Here is a 20,254-nt window from a genome sequence, read left to right on the forward strand (position 1 = left end):
AGCCGGGTGGCCCCGCCCCCTGCCCGGTGGCCCCGCCCCTGCCGGCCCACTGATTTAGCCCGTCGCTTCCGAAGATGGCGCGCGCACTGGCTGCTGGGGCTGCGAACGCCAGAGGTGATGACGGGGCGCTGTCCTGGTGCGCTGTGGGGCGGGCGCGCGGACGAGGGCCAGGGGGTCCGAAAGGCCGTGGTGGGGGGTGTGGACGGCACGTCGCTGGAATGCGCTCACCCGTCCCGACCCCGGCGTCCCTCAGAGACCCCTCAGCTCGGCAGCCGGGTTTCCTCAGCGCTGCGCGCTAACCGGGTTTGCCCCTTTTTGTGTTCCGGCCGGAGAGGCCAGGGTGGCGAGGCGAGGCAGGGATAGAAACCCGAGTCCGTTGGCAGCCTCTCTCCTTGCTGCTGGCCGCGGCCGGGGGTCAGCGCAGGAAAGAATTCCAAACTCTGTTTTTCCCCGCGCGCTCTAGCCGTCATGTGCTAGAAACGGGCAAGGGCGAGCAGCCGGCTTGGGAGACGTCCTGGTGGTCCCTCCGCCTCCATTTTTAAAGTTACTTTGTAATGGCTGCCAGCTCCCGTCTTCTCCCTCTCTTTGTGTCTTCCTTTCTCACGAGGACAGGTGTTGATGTGAGAGCCACTGTTAGGATGAAAGTGCCAAGTGGTTAAGAACCCGCGCGTGGCTCCCGGAGGGCTGTGAGAAGTCCTGCTAGCACCTGCAGGAGGTGTCCAGGGGCGTGAGTGGGGTTGGCGCTCTCCCCGTCCCACACTGCTCTCTTGGAAGTCCGGTCCTCTTGGCGTATCTCTGTAGTCTGTACCACCAGTCACCCCATTCCTACTCACCAGGGTTAAGGGATAAAGGCACCTGCAGAGAGAGGTGTCCCAGCACTGAGATGCCAGAAGTGCTAGTAGGTCCACGTGGAAGGTGTGGTCACAGCTGCAGCCCAGCGGCTCCAATGCAGTGCTTATAATCACGCACTCACTCTACCAGCCCCAACCTTTCTGCCCTTGGTACCTTAACTCCCACACTGTAGTGTTAGGTTTGTGTTTTTACCACACAACGCCTGAGGCGAAAGGGAAGGCCGATTCAGCTCACAGCTTGCTAAGGTTAAGTCCAGATGCTCCAGGCCCAAAAGTAGTTTATTCTTAAGACCATCGCTATACATCTTTACACCCTTGCTTTTTCCTTTTTTAAAAAATATTTAATTTATTTTGATTGGAAAGTCAAATATACAGAGAGGAAGAGAAACAGAGAGGAAGATCTGCTGATTCACTCCCCAAGTGGTCGCAGTAGCTGAAGCTGAGCCAATCCGAAGCCAGGAGCCAGGAGCCTCTTCCAGGTCTCCCACATGGGTGCAGGGTCCCAAGGCCCTGGGCTGTCCTCGACTGCTTTCCCAGGCCACAAGCAGAGAGCTGGATGGGAAGCAGGGCCTCCAGGATATGAATTGGCACCCAGATGGGATCCCAGTGCGTGCAAGGCGAGGACTTCAGCCACTATGCTACTGCGCTGGACCTGCATTTTTGCTTTTTTTAACCTCCTGTCTTAGAAATACAGCCTGCATTTATTCACACAGTTATACATTGCAGTTTATTCATGCAGTGTAACTGTTATTGGAAGAATCACAAATTATACAGTATGAGTTCAAAATAATGCAGTTCTCCTGCAGCCTTTTATGATGTGGCGGGGAGCTAGGAACACAGCAACTTGGACCTAAAGAGTTTCAGTTCTGGGCTCAGCAGCGTGGCCTAGTGGCTAAGGTCCTCGCCTTGATCCCATATGGCCGCTGGTTCTGATCCCGGCAGCTCCACTTCCTCTCTATCTCTCCTCCTCTCAGTATATCTGGCTTTGTAATAAAAATAAAATAAATCTTTAAAAAAAAAAAAAAGAGTTTCAGTTCTTACAGGTAGAAAGACAATCTGAAAGAAAAGTAACTTTAAGAATGGTGGAAGTGGGTCCCGGCGGCGTGGCCTAGCATCTAAAGTCCTCGCCTTGAACGCACCAGGATCCCATATGGGCGCCGGTTCTAATCCCAGCAGCTCCACTTCCCATCCAGCTCCCTGCTTGTGGCCTGGGAAAGCAGTTGAGGGCGGCCCAATGCATTGGGACCCTGCACCCGCGTGGGAGCCCCGGAAGAGGTTCCAGGTTCCTGGCATCGGATTGGCGCAGCACCGGCCCGTTGCGGCTCACTTGAGGAGTGAATCATCGGACGGAAAATCTTCCTCTCTGTCTCTCCTCCTCTGTGTATATCTGGCTGTAATAAAATGAATAAATCTTAAAAAAATTAATCACTCAAAAATGGACACAGTGTACAGCTTGGCAGCATTTATTGTATTCACCTTGTTGAGTAACCATCATCTTACTTGATTTCAAAACACTTGGGTCACCTCCAAGGGATTGCTGTGGATGCTAACGGTCACGCCCCATTCCCTCATGCCTGCAGACCCTGGCACTGCTCTTCCTGTGGATTGATCTCATTTGATATTGCATTTAAATGAGAGCATACTGTAAATGTGCTTTGTTTAAAAAAAGATTTTTTTTGATTGCAAAGTCAGATACATAGAAGAGACAGAGAGGAAGATCTTCCATCTGATGATTCGCTCCCCAAGTGACTGCAACGGCCAGAGCTGAGCTGATCTGAAGCCAGGAGCTTCTTCCTGGTCTCCCATGTGGGTGCAGGGTCCCAAGGTTTTGGGTCATCCTTGACTGCTTTCCCAGGCCACAAGCAGGGAGCTGGCTGGGGAGTGGGGCAGCTGGGGGATCCCGGTGCATTTAAAGCGAGGACTTTAGCTGCTAGGCCACTCACTGTGCTGGGTAAATGTGCTTTTAATCCAGGTCTGTCAGTGTTTTTGAGGTTCATTGTCCTGGTCAGGTGTGTTGGGACTTTAGATGATATTCCAGTGTTTAGCTTGGGGAATGCTGCTTTGCACATTAGTGTACAAGTGTTTGTTTTGAATTTCTACATTCCGTTATTTTGGATACTCAGGAGTGGAATTCCTGGGTCGTAGGATCTTCTGTTTTGACTCGGTGGAACTGGTACAAACTGCTGTTGTACCATTCTAGATTCTCAGCCCCCACACACAGCATTGCAGTTGCTCGCATCTTCAACACTTGTTGACATTTGTTTTCTTGATTTTGGTCGACTTGGTGGCTGTGGAGTTCCACTTCACTGTGACTTTGGTTTTCTTTTCCTGGGTGACTGAGGCTGAATATCTTCTGTGCTTGTTAACCATTGTCATGTGCTTGTCCCTTCATTTTATTTATTTTTTTATTTTTTTAAAGATTTATTCATTTTATTACAGCCAGATATACACAGAGAAGGAGAGACAGAGAGGAAAATCTTCCGTCCGATGATTCACTCCCCAAGTGAGCCGCAATGGCCGATGCGCGCCGATCCGATGCCAGGAACCAGGAACCTCTTCCGGGGCTCCCACGTGGGTGCAGGGTCCCAATGCATTGGGCCGTCCTCAACTGCTTTCCCAGGCCACAAGCAGGGAGCTGGATGGGAAGTGGAGCTGCCGGGATTAGAACCGGCACCCATATGGGATCCTGGTGCGTTCAAGGCGAGGACTTTAGCCGCCAGGCCACGCCGCCGGGCCCTTGTCCCTTCATTTTAAAGAACCCAATTATTGAAATTTTATTAGTGTCGCTATCTTTTTTTTCTGTCCTATTCCTAAAATGCATGCTTTAAGGACCATACAATACCAGTAAAAAAACTATATGTCTTTGCCAAGCCAGTTCCATTGTGTAGAGATTAGATAAATTTATACAGCCTCAAAGACTTAATTTTTACAATATGGTGCTGTTACTGAAGCTGGTGAAACTGCCATCTACCAACAAAGGCATTTCCTATGGGCACTGGTTTGTGTCATGGCCTCTCCACTTGCAATCCAGCTCCAAGCTAATGGCCTGGGAAAAACCAGCAGAAGATGACCCACGTGTTTGAGCCCTGCCACTCCCCGTGGGAGACCCAGAAGCGGCTCCAGCTCCTGGCTTCAACTTGGTGTAGCCCAGGCCATTAGACCATCTGCCTCCATTTCTCTCTGGGACTCTTTCAGATAACCACCCCCCCTTTTTTTTTTAAGATGCTGTTATCTTTCTGTATTTCTAACATATGTAGGAGATTTTGTTTCCACTTAAAAAGGAGAAAGAACCCACAATTGTATTAAACCTTTTCCTCTTCTGTTAGAAACAAATGATAAGAAAGTTATGGAAAAAGACTGCAGAGCGGCTTCTAATGACATAAGTTGCATGGATTGTTTTGCCATGGCAGTTTCTGAATAGTCCCCAAGGGCAGCTGCTCCGGGGCGGGGCGGGAGACCTCCCCTTCAGGCGGGCTTCCTGTCACTTGCTCCTTGGACGTTCTGTGTCATTGCCTGCAATAGGATGCCTGTCACCTGCGCCATCTCTTGTAAAAGTTGTTGTACATAGGGAAATGCAGAAACACCTGAACTCAGTATTTGGCATACATTTTTAAAAATACATTTTTTGTTTTATTTAAAAGCAGAGAGACAGAGAGATATCATCTGTCTGCTGGTTTATTCCCCAAATGACCACAGCAGGCAGGCCTGGCCAGAGCCCAGAACTTCATTCAGGTCTCCTGCTTGACCGCCAGGGACCCAACAACTTAAGCTGTCACCTGTGCCTCCCCGAGTGCATGTTAGGAGGAAGTCGGACGAGAGGCCGAGGTGAGACTCTAAGCCAGATACTCCAATAAGGAATGTGGGCATCCCAAGTAGTAAATTGACTGTACCCCCAAAACAACTTCTCAATATGCGTGTTACCCTAAATTTACTGATTTGGTTGAACTACACTTGTTTGTTTAGTAAAACATGCTTTGTACAGGGCCTGGCGCCGTAGCCTAGCTGCTAAAGTCCTCACCTTGCATGCAACGGGATCCATATGGGTGCCGGTTCTAGTTCTGGTGGCCCTGCTTCCCATCAGCTCCCTGACTGTGGCCTGGGAAAGCAGTGGAGGAGAGCCCAAAGCCTTGGGACCCTGCACCCATATGGGAGACCTGGAAGAGGCTCCTGGCTCCTGGCTTCTGGCTTCGGATCAGCTCAGTTCCAGCCGTTGCAGCCGTTTGGGGAGTGAATCATAGGATGGAAGATCTTCCTCTCTGTCTCTTCTCCTCTCTGTATATCTGACTTTCCAATAGAAGTAAACCATACAATAAATGCTTTGTACATTGAACTTTCATTGGCAGATTGCCCATGCGGTAGGGATGGGGGAGAAACAGGGAAGAGCCCTTGAGCAGTGCTTTTCTGTGGGTGTCAGCGCTGCCCAGTCCTCGCGAGGTTGTTGCTTGGTCTCCCACATAATCCTGTATGCCATGTCTCCTGCAAGCAGTCCTTGTGTATCATTAACATAGAATGGATTTACCGACTGTATTTGTCTGGCAGTATACATTCTGGATGTATCTAGCACTGTATTATGGTCTTTGTACCAACTCTCCAACCTTCATAGCAAGCAATTTAGGTATTTAGTGGGTCTTACCAGTATTTTTTTTTAAACAAATATAATAGAATATAATATGTTAGAGTACAGCACATCTAGCAAGGATTAGGCTTTATTTTTATGAAACTTAGTAGTTTCAGTTATACATTTAAATATGTTCTGATTTGAGATGCACTTGAATTTTATAATATCCAGTGAGCCCGCAGAACTGAGCCTTGTTAATTTAGTGTTAATAAGGAACTTTTGATTATTTTGGTAATGGATGGAGCACAGCCAAAGGCTGAACTTTTGCCTTCTACTGACGTCTGATACATCAGATTTATGGTTTTAAGTAAAACAAAACAGTGTCACTTCACTTTCCTTGCTGTAATAATTAGGGACTCCGGTTTGGTAGCTGAAGCTCTCCTGTCTTGCGTGGCTTTTGTTAAGAGCTAACTAAGCACCGGTTAGGATCGTCATTTGGCTGTCTCACTAAGTGGTGTGTAGTTTCACAACTTTGGATTTAGCTCTCTTACCACTCTGTTAAATGTGGTTCTTCCGGCCCAGTGTCTCGGGAAGGCTGAGGCATAGCGGACAGGTCAGAACGAAAGGGCCTCTTCACACTGCTTAGTGGTTGGATATAGCTAAAGAAAGAAATTGCTTGCTTGCTGTAATCATTAAAGTATTTCGCTGTTACAAACTCATCCCCCGTGAAATGCAAAGATTTGTAAGTAATTCTCAATATATCAGTGTCCTTTATACCTACTAGTAAATAAACATTATTATGACAAATGTTATTCTTTGTTTTGAATCTCGTTGAAGCTCAAAATTAGCTTTTTAATTTGTTATTTAAATGAGTAGAGCCCAATGAGTAATTTTGACATAGTTTTTCCATTTATCTTCTCTGATTTATTTTCAGTAATTAAAAACAAGAAAATAAATAATGAATTTCTACATGTATTATTTAGTTTTTGAAATTTTATTTGGAAAGGCATTAATTTGTGAAAAGAGGATAAGTGTCTGTTTAATTTTCTAGGCTTATTTTCCAGACTGCAAACTCCACTCCCAGCACTAAGAGCTTTCTCCACATCACAGCCTTCCCATGATGTGGCAGGTCCTGTGTGGAACCTGGGTCGGCTCAATCACGTGGCCATCGCAGTACCAGATCTAGAAAAGGCCACGGCCTTTTATAAGAACGTTCTGGGGGCCCAAGTCAGCGAAGCGGTCCCGCTTCCCGATCACGGAGTGTCCGTTGTTTTTGTCAACTTGGGAAACACCAAGATGGAACTGCTTCATCCTCTGGGAAGTGACAGTCCGATTGCAGGATTTCTTCAGAAAAACAAGGCTGGCGGGATGCACCATGTCTGCATTGAGGTATTCCTATCATTGAAGTGCTTCATGTTTTAAGTCTCTGTTTCACCAAATGCTTTTTCTTGTTTAAAGCTGTGCCACAGTCTTCCTTAAGATAATGCTATTTCTATTCAAAGATAAATAATTTTAATATCATATGAAAAAGCAGAGTTGGCCAAAGCATTGAGTCTTTGCTCTTGGGTGTTTATCGTGTATGGCGTCTCATGCAATGGGAATACACCTGCTTTCACCATCACAAGGCAATCAGGAGAAGTAAAAAGACCATATAAAGTAAGGATTTCCATCCATGTGCCAAGTGTTCTTGTAATTATTTGCTGTCCTTTACATTCTGCTAACTTTTTTCTTATTACAAAAGTAATGCATTTTTTTCAATTACTGTGGTAATTAAGATTTTCTGAGTCGCATCAGCTAACAGTTCTTTTAAAAAAAGAATGTTAGACAAGAACATTTCCATTACAGAACATTTATCTATAATTGTTCATGTTGCAATAACTGCCTTTTAGAATCTGAGCAACACCAATTATGCTTCTGTTTAAATTAATCTGATAGAACAACCCTTTTAGAAACAATGACATAATTAATAGTTAGGACTTGCTCCAGTTCCAGGAAAAAGATAGGTTGGTCCTAAAGTGAATTCAAGGGTTCATTGTTGCAAACATTTGTGAGGCCCTGCAGTGAGTACTGAGTACTTTGAATTCAGTAATGACTAAGACATGTGCTGGGTCCGCAGTGAGAGGGGCAAGTACAGTAGACTTGGTGTGCGACATTATGGTCTGTGTTGTCTGAGTGGCACGAGTGAGACGTTGATTGCTTTCGGCAGGTGCAGGGGCCAGGGTTCTCATAGACGCTGAGTTGTGATGACTGTGCAGAGTTCCCAGGAACAGCTGGAGAATAGCATCTGCCAAGGCACGCAGTGACCTCGACAGCATTGAGGGCTCCTGGCAGCCACTGAAGCTCTTGACCTGTGCTATTTTCTTTTTTTTAGATTTATTTATTTTTATTGCAAAGTCAGATACACAGAGAGGAGGAGAGACAAAGAGGAAGATCTTCCGTCTGATGATTCATTCCACAAGTGAGCCGCAACGGGCCGGTGCTGCGCCAATCCGAAGCCGGGAACCTGGAACCTCTTCCGGGGCTCCCACGCAGGTGCAGGGTCTCAAAGCTTTGGGCCGTCCTCGACTGCTTTCCCAGGCCACAAGCAGGGAGCTGGATGGGAAATGGGGCCGCTGGGATTAGAACCAGCGCCCACATGGGATCCCGGTGCGTTCAAGGTGTGGACTTTAGCCACTAGGCCACGCCGCCGGGCCCGATTTTCTTTAATTCTTATACTTAGCACTGTGAGACCACCACTGACCTGATGCCCAGATGAGGAAACTGAGTCTCAGGGTGGTCAACTTGCCCACAGTCACATTAGGTGTAGGTGGTAAGGCTGGACTTGCAGCCCACGTTTGTTCTGAATCTAGGGTCTGTACCCTTTTTTTAAAAAACATAAAGATTTTTTAAAAAAATGTATTAGGAAGTCAGGTTTACAGAGTGAAGGAGAGACGGAAAGATCGTCTGTCCGCTGGTTCACTCTCCAAGGAGCCCCAGTGGCCGGAGCTGAGCCTGTATGAGGCCAGGCGCCTGAAGCTTCTTCCGGATCTCCCACACAGGTGCAGGATCTCAAGGCTTTGGGCCGTCCTCGACTGCTTTCCCAGGCCATAGGCAGGAGCTGGTTGGGAAGTGGTGCTGCGGGGATATAAACCAGCACCCATATGGGATCCCAGGCATGCAAGGTGAGGACTTTATCCACTAGGCTACTGTGCTGGGCCCTAGGTTCTGTACTCTTAACCCTGAGATCAGTTGTTTTCATTTGAGGCAAGAGTGGCTGACAGTGGGTTCCATCAGCATCCTGTATGAGTACCAGCTTGGATGCTAGCTGTTCCAGTTGCAGCCCAGCTCCCTGCTAATGTGCCAGAGGAAACCGCAGAAGATGGCCCATGTCTTGGCACCTGCCACCCACACAGGTGTTCCAGGCTCCGAGATGGAGTTTCAGGCCCTTGGCTTGAAAACCATGGTTGTTGTGGTCATTTGGGGAGTGAACCAGCAGATAGAAGGTCAGTCTCCCTTTCTCTCTCCCTCTTTCTGTGTCACTCTGCCTTTCAAATAAATAATAATTTGTAAAAAAAAAAAAAAAGCAGCAGCACAGGATATTACAGCAAAAAATTAATGCTGAGTAACTTAGCAATTTATTTCATTTTTAGGAGATTCCTCTTGACTGTAGGTCTGTATTGGTGGACTCCGGGGTTTGAGCACCCCCAGGATGAGAAACAAGACCACCTGCCTTTGAACCCACTGTTCTCTCTCTCATACCTCACTGTCTGGGTTCAGCATCAAGAGAGCCCTTCAAAGGAAGCTGGCTCTGGGAGTTAGGAGTTCAGGGAAGTAAAGCAGAGTGGAAGTTCAGTAGCTTATCAGCAAATTCAAAAGCAGAAATCCAAAGCAGGACATGAACACGTGTGTGAGTGTAAAATGAAGGTAGGTCATAGTATAGCCTAGACTGGATTGATTAGTAGAACTTGGGTGCAGTTTTGTCTTCCAGAAGTACAAAAAGTGGTAGGTGTAGGTAGAAAGGGTTTGCTGTTGTTTCAGTTCCCAGTGCCCAGTGGGAACAGCATGCATTTCATTTGCTCAGGATATGTAGACCAGGATGCAGGGGCAAGTCCTCACTGGGCAGTTCCTGCTGGGGTTTCTCCTGTGATTAGGGGTCCCCCATGCAGTTAGACGTTGGCATGACTGTGCTCATTGGAAGGCCCAGCTGGGCTGAGCGTCCAGACACCTCACTTCCACGGCGGGCAGGCAGTGCAGGCTACCAGCTGGGACCAGCACCTGTGTGGGAGCGCCACAGCCCTGAGAGCTAAGGGGATTCTGGGGGTGCTTGACCTTTATTTCCCAGAACCAAGCAAGGTGCTGGGCTCTCCCAGCCTCCTTTGGGAAGAGCCACAGCAGCGTGTCTGCTCAACAAGCCTTAAGGGTAGGCGAGGGGAAAGACACAATCCTGGCTCCTTTTAGTTCTTCTTTTTTTTTCTTTTAACTTGTAATGTATTTATTTGTTGTAATTTAGGACAAAGAGAGATGGAAATAGAGCTTTCATTCTCTGGTTCGCTACTCAGATGCCTGCAATGGGCAATGGCCAGGCTGAAGCTGGAAGCCAGAAATTTTTTTTCTCAGATTTATTTATTTATCTATTGTAACAGTAAGAATTATAGAGAGTGATCTACTATCCACTGGTTCATTCCCCAGATGTCTTCAATGCAAGGGCTGAAGCCAGGAGCTTCATCTGGGTTTGTCACATGGGTGTCAGGGGCCCAGACACTTTGCCATCCTCTGCTGCTTTTCTCTGGCCATTAGCAGAGGGCTGGATCAGAAGTGGAGCAGCTGGGACAGGAACCAGCGCCCATGTGGGAAGCAGGCTTTACCTTCTACACCATGATGCCAGCTCCAAGATCCAGAAATTCAATCTGGGGCTCCATGTGTGTCAGGATCCCAACTACTTGAACCAATAATGCTCTCCCCAGGATGTACACTAGCGGGAAGCTGGAATCAGAAGGGCAGGTCTCAGAGCCCAGGCATTCCAGTGTGGGACACAGGCTGCTGGCCAGTGACTGAACCCCTTAGCCATGTGCTTCCGCAGACCCCACTTCTTCCGTTTTTGAAGTTTTATTTTTTCTTTTTATTGGAAAGGCAGATTTACAGAGAAAAGGAGAGACACACAGAGAAAGATCTGTCCTCTGGTTCACTCCCCAAGTGGCCACAATGACTGGAGCTGAACCGATCCAAAGCCAGGAGCCAGGATCTTCTTCCAGGTCTCCCACATGGATGCAGGATCCCAAGGCTTTGAGCTGTTCTCGACTGCTTTCCCAGGCCACAAGCAGGGAGCAGGAAGGGAAGTGGAGCATCTGGAACACGAACTGGCACCCATATGGGATATGGTACATGTAAGGTGAAGATTTAGCCACTAAGCCATCGTGCTGGACCCCAGATTCCACTTCTTGATGGGAAGAGCAGAGGAGAGCCTGGGGTTACATTTTGTAAGCTATATAGCCATCGTACATTCATATGTTCTAAGCCAAAGGAAAGTTGTGACAAAAATCTAAAAAACACGAGAGTGACGTAGTTTTAAATTTAGGTGGGGGTCTGCAGCATTTATGGCAAAGGGAGAGAACCTGCCTCTGATTTTGTGACAATAAGGAGACTCAAATGGTTGATGCTTGGTGATGCAGGGAGTGGGTATGCACTTCATGCGCAAAAACCATCAGTTTAACTTCTCCTGTTTTGAACATAGCAGTCAGAAATATATCTTCTCACAACACTCTCAGTTCTCTTCTTTAATGGTTCTCTGCCATTTTTAAAATATCATTCTTACTTTTACACTCTTTGTTCCCACCATTAGATAACTAACTTTCTGCTCTCTAATTATTGCAAGAGTACTTCATATTCTTTTTCACTGGCCCTTGTGTGATACTTGAGTAAGCGGTGTCCCAGTACCCCTTCCTGATATACAGGACTCAATTCCCTTTTTTTTTTTTTTTTTTTTGCTTTTGCCTAAGGAGATAGGCTCTGGTACCAGGTAGACCTGTATTTATTTGAAAGGCAGATTTATAGAAACAGTTTGAGAGAGTGAGAGAGATCTTCCATCTGTTGGTTCACTCACCAAATGGTTACAGTGGCGTAGCTGAGCTGAATCCATGTTAGGAGCCAAGAGCTTCTTCACAGTGATCACAGGGGCCCAAGCATTGAATCATCCTGCTCTGCTTTCCCAGGCCAAAAACAGGGAGCTGGATCAGAAGTAGAGCATCTGGGACACGAACCAGTGCTCATTCAGGATGCCAGCACCACAGGTACAGGCTTAGCCTTCCATGCGACTATGCTACCCTCTTCATTAGATAATGTACCAGACAGAAAAGTCAAGCAACATATTTGTATCTGGGTTGTAAACCAAAGTTTTCATGCTGGTGGGTTAACAGCTACTTCTGTAAAACTCCCTAGCAGTATACCCATTCCAGAAAGACCTTTTCCCTGGCACCCGTAAGACTCCCACCCCAACTCAACAACTAAAGGGTTAATGCCTGGCACATACAGTGTCCTCCCAGACAATCTCCAGGGTAAGTTCTTTTCCATGCTGTTTGGTTGTTACCTTTCTCAGTGTTTTTATGGTTCTCCAGTAATTTTAGTAGGATCCTAACATTGACGGTACAAAGTTCCAGGTGTGTGTAGCTAAGCAAAAGTACAAATCCTTGTCCTTCTGGAGCAAACCTCTGGCTTTATCGATTTACAGATGCCCTGCCTTGCCACAGAGGATTAGAGGCGACTGAGACACAGCCTGGCAGACACAGCCAGTGCAAGTTAGAGCAGAGAGTAAAGGCAGGGTCAAATAAAACCATTGCTAAGGCCATTTCCTTCTGCCACATAGTGCTTCCTAGTTGCCAAAGCAGACGGTTCTAAGAATAATTTGGGCCCCTTCTTCTTTCCATTCTTTCCCTTCCTAAGACTTCGGGTAGGATGGAACATATTGTCCATCTTGGTGGGGAGAGCCACATGGCCCCAAGCAGGGTACTGGGGCTTCAGTGGGTCAGGAGGCATCCATGCATTAGGGCTGCATGTCTTGAAAAGCCAGGGACCTGGCAGGGTGCTCGGGTGTGGGGTGGTTCAGTGCAGGGTGTCAGAGCCCGAGTAGAAAGAGTTGGGAGCTCATCCTGACTTTTGGGGTGTCAGAGCATGAAGGCATCAGCACAAGAGGCCAGCCCGGAGTCAATCAAGTGCTTCTGTGTCCCTGCCTCCCTCTGCAAGTTGATGGTATCAGGAGGTTGGACCTTGGACCTGGTGGGTCCTGAGAGTGGAGTCCTGGTGATGGCACTGATGCCCCTTACAAAGGACCCCCAAGAGCTTGCTGGCAGCTCGTTCCACCATGGGAGCTCACAGTTAGCATCCCTGAGACTGTGTCTGCTGGTATCTTGATCACACACTTGCCACCTCTGGGAGTGTGAGAAGTAAGTGCTGGTTAGAAGCTGCCCGGTTATGCAGCCCAAGAGGCTGAGGCACAGCCTGGGTGACACAGGGAGTTAGGGTGGGAGCATGATAGGGGCACAGGGCATGTGGTGGGAGTATTACTTTTGATTTAGGGGTGACCCTTCCTGGCCCAGCCCATGGGGAAAGGCATGAGGAAAAATATGTTTAAAGAACTTCAGCCATTTTAACAGTTTTATTTTCGGAGTGGTCACATATTAGGTGACTTATTTTCCTGTTTATGTCTTTGTGTGTTTTATAGATCATTTTTCACCATACAGATGTATTTCTGATGAAAGAAAGAATATATACATTTAAAATAAAGGCGAGTGAGGTGACTTATTTTCCGCATGCTGAGGAATGTCTGTTCTTTAATCGATAGAGAAGAAATTCTTTCTTAAAAATTCCCCTCCTGTTTTGGCTTCGTGGTAAACCTAGGGGACCGCTTGGCACCGTCACCAGCGACTCCAGATCAGTTGGCAGATGTGGGGACTCTATAGAACAATGACATTTCCAGAGAATAAGTCACATCAGAAAGTGAACAGCCTGTGCAGTTTTTCACTCTTTGTGTTACCAAGAAAGGGTGTGTTTTAAAGCTGCTATCCAATGTAAACACTATCTTGTAAAAGAAAGGACATTTTATTACCAAAAAAAATAAAAATAATAAAAAAAAGCCGGTGAGGAAGAGGATGTGAGAGAGAAAAAAGAAAAATCTTCTTGGAATAGAATCCTCTTAGTTAGATAAGTTGAATTTTCTATTAGCTGACTTTGTGTTTTCCTGTTAGCTGAGGCCAGCATTTGGAAACCTTCCACAGGGTCACTGCCAGCCCAGATGCCAGATTGGAGGCTTGGCCACACATATGCCCCTCCGAAACCATTCTCAGGGTCACGCATGCACAGGAGCCCTCGGATCCCTGAGCAAAGTGAAAACCATGTAGGGGTATGTATTTCACTTAGTTCTTAGCTTTCTGTAATTCAGACTTCAATTTTCATGAATCCATCCCACTTGGAAGCTTGAATTAATTTATCATTGATAGCAATTTGCACTGTTAACAATTTTATGAAAAAAGAAAAACCTTTACTTATATACTTGATCAATATGCTATATACTAGTTCATAAAATATAAGAATTATACACTTTAGAGATGCTGTTTAGTCTAGCCCCTTGCCATTACTGTTTTCAGATGGGTCCCTCAGAGGACGCAAGAGGATTTACTTTTTAAATTTATTTCTTAATTTACAAATGACAGAGGAAATAAACAAATTTCTAGACTGAAAGCAATCCCTGTCCCAGAAAGAAACAAAGCAGGACTGACATCGCTATGCATGCGGTTAAGCTGTCAGTTGTCACACTGTCGTATCATAATGCCAGTTGGCGTTCTGGCTGCTCCGCTTCCCATCCAGCTCCCTGCTAACATGCCCAGAAAATCAGAAGATGGCCCAAGAGCTTGGGCCCATGCATCCGTGTGGAGACCTGGGCAGAGATCATGGCTCCTGGCTTCAGCCCAGCTCAGATCTGATTGTTGTGGCCATTTGGAGAGTGAACCAGCAAATGAAAGCTCTCTCTTTCTCTGTTTCTCTTTTTCTTTCTATCATTTAGCCTTTCAAATAAATCATTAGGAAAAAAGAAAAGAAAAAAGCGAATAAGAAGTTGGAGTAAAAAGCAAATAGACTAGATTTTCACTAATGTTAGCATTTAGAGTTGTACACAGTTAGCTATATGATGCATAACTGTAATTGTTTGAAGGATCATAAAATCAGTTCTAAAAGACCATAAAAATTATTTTGTTTCTTGCTATGGGTTATTATTGACTGTGTTATTGTTATTACTTAAGGAGACAGACTTAATTTCCCAAATCAAATTGGTTTGCATTTATAACTATTGCATCTACTTTCAGTGCTGAAAATTAAGACATGTTCATTTCATTCTTTTTATTACTGCCAAACAAAACAAAACATTAAGAATACTCTTAAAGCACTGTGAATTTTATAGCAGCACTAATAAAAGAATGAATCTAGTATAAGACCTTTAAAATCAAAGTTACATATTGAGATAGGAACAGAAACAAATACTAGTCAATGTCAGGCATTTTTTTTTTTAAGGATTCAGGTATATTTTTTTTCAAAGATTCAGAAGAAAAACCAGAATACAAATAAACACAAAAGGAATTCGCTCAAAAAGTTAAGCTTGCATATGCCATTTAACCACAGTTTAGAAAAGCAATAAAACAATGTATGAAATACAGAGTCTTGAACTAGATACAGACCTTGGATACCTCTTCTTTGTATGTATTATTTTTAAATTGAATGAAATTTTGGTAAAATACTATTGAAATATACAACGAAGATGATAAAGATGAATGATGGAGTTAATGATCCCAATTCTGTAGCTGGGAAGGTCAGTCCAGGTTACAATGTCAGGCATTTTTAAATTAACTTGTCAAATCATAGGAGTGTTTCTTGGCTTAGAAGCGTCTTTTAGATTATGAGATACTAAACAAGCAAGATGCTAAAAATTTGGATGTGGCATTATTCTCAGAGAGGTTTGTGCTTGGATAGAATGTCCTATCAATGAAAAATATTCATAATCATATGTAGAATAGAAGTTACCAAAAAGACAATATAGGAAAAGTTACAATTATCTTATGAAAATTTTCAAATATAAGAGAAAAAAGTCATGTAATGAACTCCCTTACTGCCATTACCCAGATTTGACATCTTTCAAGGGCTGGCCATTCATACTTCATCTTTTTTTCTTTGTTAAACCATTGCAAAGCAACTCACAACTTTCTGTCTTTATTCAGTTTGTGTCTGTCAGAAATGAATAATTGCATTGGCATTATATTGACCAAAATTGAAGCATATATTTTGGAATCATCTAGAAACAGCCCGTAAATCAATTTTCTAAGATTGACTTACCAATGTCTTTATGTAGTCTTGACTTGTCCTTTTTTTTTTTTAAGTTTCTTTGTATCTATGTGCAATGCAGACCTGGGGGCGGGGGCAGAGACCAATACAGCTCCAGGGAACACACTGGGTTTTGAAATCCATCCTGTTCCTGCACTGCCTGTCTGGGATCTGCTGCTCTCTGTTCCTGGTCAAATCAAACAGACCAGCAGGACGGACAGTTCTTTGTCTGGGTTCACCTCCTGAGCTCCCAATGAAATTCTTTCCCACCTGGTTGCTGGTGTAGTTCTGGCTGCAGGTGCAATTCAGATCACCTCTCACCAAATGCAACTGAGGTGTCAGTCATTGCGACACCGCACCATTGTGTCCGCTGCTTTCCTGTGTCTGTCAGTCTCCAGGTGCCCCTCTGCTGTTGTTCTGTCTTCTCCTATTTCCTGGAATGTGCCCTCTCTGCTTCACACTGGCTAATATTTCTTCAGGAGAAATATTTCTCCATCTGTTTAAATATGTCATTACTCTTCATTCTCATCTTCATTCTCATAGTTTTTGCCACTTATGTTTACTGGTTGTTTTGTTTGTTTGTTGTTGTCTTCTCTATATTCTGCTCTTTGGAAGGGAGTCATTATGCAAGACCCATACTTGAGGAATGCAGATGTAAGTAGTATGGATTTGTGGTTTTTTAAAAAATAATGTTTGGATTTTAATTGAGTACTGTTTTATTTTCTGGCTAAAATTGTTGCAGCTTTGGCCGTGAGGAGCTCTGTATTTGGCTTCTGTGTCCTTTAGGTTTTATGTCTCTTCTGTCTTTTGTTCTTTGTCTGTTTTTAGTGCTTTCTTACTTTGTTAAAAAGACTCTCTGCACTGCTCCTCTGTACTGCATGCCTTCTTCCTAGAATCATCCAGTTCTCCAAGGAATCCTGGCCCCTTACCATGGAGTAGTGTATGCTAGGCTTTCGGTGTGCTCGTTGCTGCTCAAGTATCACAGCATCTAGTCCTCTTAGCTAACATACCAAGGAGATATGGAGCGGTATGTGTGTGCACACACAGTTGGTAGATATGCACACACACATTTCTATTTGTGACGACAGAGCGTTCATGGGATGTTAAACTCATAACTTGTGAGTTTATCTGGGTGTCTTGAATACCAATCCCATGCACCACTCTAGCCTTCTGCCTTGCTCATTAGTACCTTCCCATTCCAACAGTGAAAACTTGGCTTGCACTGTCCACTAGCCATTGATTTAAATGCTTCCATTTCAGTATGCATGCATGGTAGTTGTAGAAAGTTTCTAGGGATGCTGTTATAAACTTAAAACAATAGAGAGTTGTCCTTGTAGTTCTGTAGAGTAGAAGTCCAAAAGCAAGGGGTGGGAAATACAGAAGAGAATACAGAGCAGTGGAGAAATACACCATGTGGTCCCAAATCCTGGCAGAGAGCAGTTGGTGACACGCAAAAGGCAGAGAGAGGCAACAAGTAATAACTGAAGAAACAGTTGGCAAAGACATAGTCAATCTGGTGTACACAGTCCACAAATACAAATAAAGCCACAGCTAAGCTCATCATAGTCAATGTGAAAACCAGAGATGAAGAGAAAAAAATTTAAAGCATCAGGAAAAAAATATATAGAAATTACAGAGGGCCTAGCGTGATGGCTCAGTGGCATTTAGTCCATTCCTTGCACATGCCAGGATCCTATATGGGTGCTGGTTCACATCCTTGGCTGCTCCATTTCCCATCTGTCTCCCTGCTTGTGACCTGGGAAAGCAATGGAGAATGGCCCAAAGCCTTGAGATCCTGCACCTGCTTTGGAGACCTGGAAGAAACTCCTGGCTCCTGGCTTCGGATCAGCTCAACTCTGGCTGTTGCAGCCGTTTGGGGAGTGAACCAGCCAGAAAATCTCTCTCTTTGCCTCTCCTTCTCTCTGTAAATCTGCCTTTCCAAGAAAAATAAATAAGTATTTTTTAAAAATTATAAAACATTGTACTATGTATTGACATTTTTTTCAGGTGCTGATAAAAAAACCTACGGACTTAAAATTTTAATTCCAGCTACAACAGAGTAACAGATCAGTTTGCTTCCTGCCTCAGTCAGACCATCCGGGCAGAACATGAACAGTGGCTTTCTAGCATTGAACATCAGGCAGCACAGAGCATTGAAATCTGAGAAAGAGAAACAAAAGAGATGGACGCTACCTTCCAGCTCCCTGGCTGGAGAGAGTTGGCAGGCTGCTGAGCAGGAAAGGGCTGTCCAGGCGGAGCTTACCGCTTCCCCGAGTTAGGTTGGCAGTGGGAGTCTGAGCAAGTCATGGTGAATAGGACTGCGGGATTAGACTGGGAAGGCAAGAGCTGACCAGCACACGTCCTAAAGCTCTGCGGCCTTCCTTGCCTTCATGTGAGTACAGAGTGGTGCATACATGTTCAGAAGCTCCCTAGGCTGGGAAAAGGAGATCTTGGGAAGAGTAGTGGGAACAATCCTCATAGAGGCGGGAATATTTATTGCCAGTCATAGTGGAAACATCTCCTAAAACATTGGTTAGGGGACCCAAAAGGACTTTGTCCTAGTCATTAGGAAAATTGCTTCCTTACCAAACACTGTGTCACCTCACCTAACAAAGCAAGCAGAACCCAGAAACTGATTGGAATTGTAAAAATGATAAGCCAGCAATACCTGACATCGTGAGGACTGACTTTTCTCACTAAGGATGACCAGTGGGTGAGATTGCTCCCATGCCCAGCTTGTAGTGTATGCTGTGTTTTGCAAACAGTGACAATGGGGTAGCCACGAAGTAAGAGAGCATGGCCTGAGCCATAGTCCAGATCTCAGCGTGACTCTGATAACCCCTGAGACTTGAGAAGAAATATGAGCAATGCATGTAGAGTGTACTCCATGTGAATAGGTTGTAGTCTATATTAGCATTTAGTCTTCTCGGTGGTTGGTTGGTTGGTTTCTAACACCTGTTAGATCAGTGGTGAGTTCGGGCTGTTACATTGCTCTCTGAGTCTGACATGCCTTTAGTTCTTTGAACTGGAGAATGATTTACGACCGCCTAGGAAGGTGGCTGCATGTATCAAACCTTTCTATCCACTGACTGGGTTCTGAGTCTGAGAGAGTGAATGCTAGAAGGAGGCAGCTGATTCCTCAAGAAGAAGCGTTTGCTCCTTTGCTAGGCTGTTAGTATAGATAAATAAAAATGTTGAGTTTAGCTGGTTTTTTTTGAATACAGAATAGTATTTTAGTGCTGGGTTAGTAGTGATTTTCATGTGTATCAAGTTTAATCTCAAAAGTAATAACCAGGTTGTTTGGCAGGTAGTGCTGGGGATCGGGGCAACACGGATTTGCTGAGTATTTGGTGCCATGAACTACGCTAAGGGCTTTTTATTGTTCTCTCAATTTAATCATAGTCAATTTACACCTAGAACTCACTTCCCTGTTCTAGGTGAGAAGTCCAGAGCCCTCAAGGAAAGTTTTCCTTAAATTGTGAAGTGGAATTACCAGAAGAAACTTAGGAAGTATAGTACACTTAATTTAGGTTATAAAGAAAACATTTACTAATGGTGAAAATTGTGAAGGATTGCATTTGCTCACCTGGGAAAATTTAGAAACTTCTTCTGCTTCTCTGAAAATTTTAGGTTTATTTCTTGTGCAGGGTTAGGAATAATCCTGCCCGAGGGCAGAGGAAATAGACTGCGGGAGCTCGCGCTGCTTCTCCTGAGTCTCACGGCATGGCAACTTGCTATTGTTGATTTTGAATGTGTCCTATTTTTTTCCTCTTCTTAAGGTGGATAACATTAATGAAGCTTTGATGGATTTGAAGAAAAAGAAGATTCGTAGCCTTAGCGAAGAGGTCAAAATAGGAGCACATGGAAAACCAGTGATTTTTCTCCATCCTAAAGACTGTGGCGGAGTCCTCGTGGAACTAGAACAGGCTTGATTTGTATTTGTAAGAAACTAAGTTAATTATCCTAAGGAAAAAAGTTACTAAACACTGTCAAATTGTACTAGCATGTTGAGCTCAAAGTAAAAATCTTAATTACAGAAGGATTAAATATATGTATGTATATACATACATATGTGGGTGCATATACTAGGATTACTAAATATATTGATTTGGGTTTGGAGGTTTTGTAAATATTAAATAGGGGAAGTTATTGAAATCATATTCACAGAAATAAATTACTTATACAATGAAGTCATTGAGTACAGTATGTCAGCTGTGTGAAAATATGTATGTGGTGGGATGCATGCACAAGCATTGTAAGTACACATGATACTTGTGTGGCTGTATATTTGAGACAAAGTTATTCTTTTTTTTTCTTTAATATTCATTTATTCATTAATTACATTGCATTACATGACACAATTTCATAGGTACTGGGATTCCCCCCCCTTCACCCCAAAACCTTCCCCCATCATGAATTCCTTCACCTTGATGCATAACCACAGCTCAAGTTCCGTTGAGATTCCCTAATTAAAAGTTTACGCCATACAGAGTCCAGCATCCCACTT

The 20,254-nt window shown here is 44.6% G+C and overlaps 1 protein-coding gene across 1 annotated transcript; it reads left to right on the plus strand.

The window, feature by feature from the left end:
- The first annotated feature begins 32 nt into the window (after positions 1-32).
- On the plus strand, positions 33-19,935 carry MCEE (methylmalonyl-CoA epimerase). The gene is made up of 3 exons (XM_004593145.3): positions 33-114; positions 6,461-6,798; positions 19,527-19,935. Exons 1-3 carry the CDS (start codon positions 75-77, stop codon positions 19,677-19,679), a joined length of 531 nt encoding a protein of 176 aa, XP_004593202.2. The 5' UTR covers positions 33-74; the 3' UTR covers positions 19,680-19,935.
- The last annotated feature ends 319 nt before the right edge of the window (positions 19,936-20,254 follow it).

The sequence above is a fragment of the Ochotona princeps genome, chromosome 6, assembly GCF_030435755.1.
Source record: "Ochotona princeps isolate mOchPri1 chromosome 6, mOchPri1.hap1, whole genome shotgun sequence".
NCBI lineage: Eukaryota > Metazoa > Chordata > Mammalia > Lagomorpha > Ochotonidae > Ochotona > Ochotona princeps.

What these genes read in the sequence shown, in the direction of transcription:
- MCEE (XM_004593145.3), top strand. Translation starts at nt 75, where the DNA reads ATGGCGCGCGCACTGGCTGCTGGGGCTGCGAACGCCAGAG. An exon ending in TGGGGCTGCGAACGCCAGAG is followed by an intron (nt 115 to 6,460) that starts GTGATGACGGGG and finishes TTAATTTTCTAG; the next exon opens with GCTTATTTTCCAGACTGCAA. An exon ending in TGCACCATGTCTGCATTGAG is followed by an intron (nt 6,799 to 19,526) that starts GTATTCCTATCA and finishes CCTCTTCTTAAG; the next exon opens with GTGGATAACATTAATGAAGC.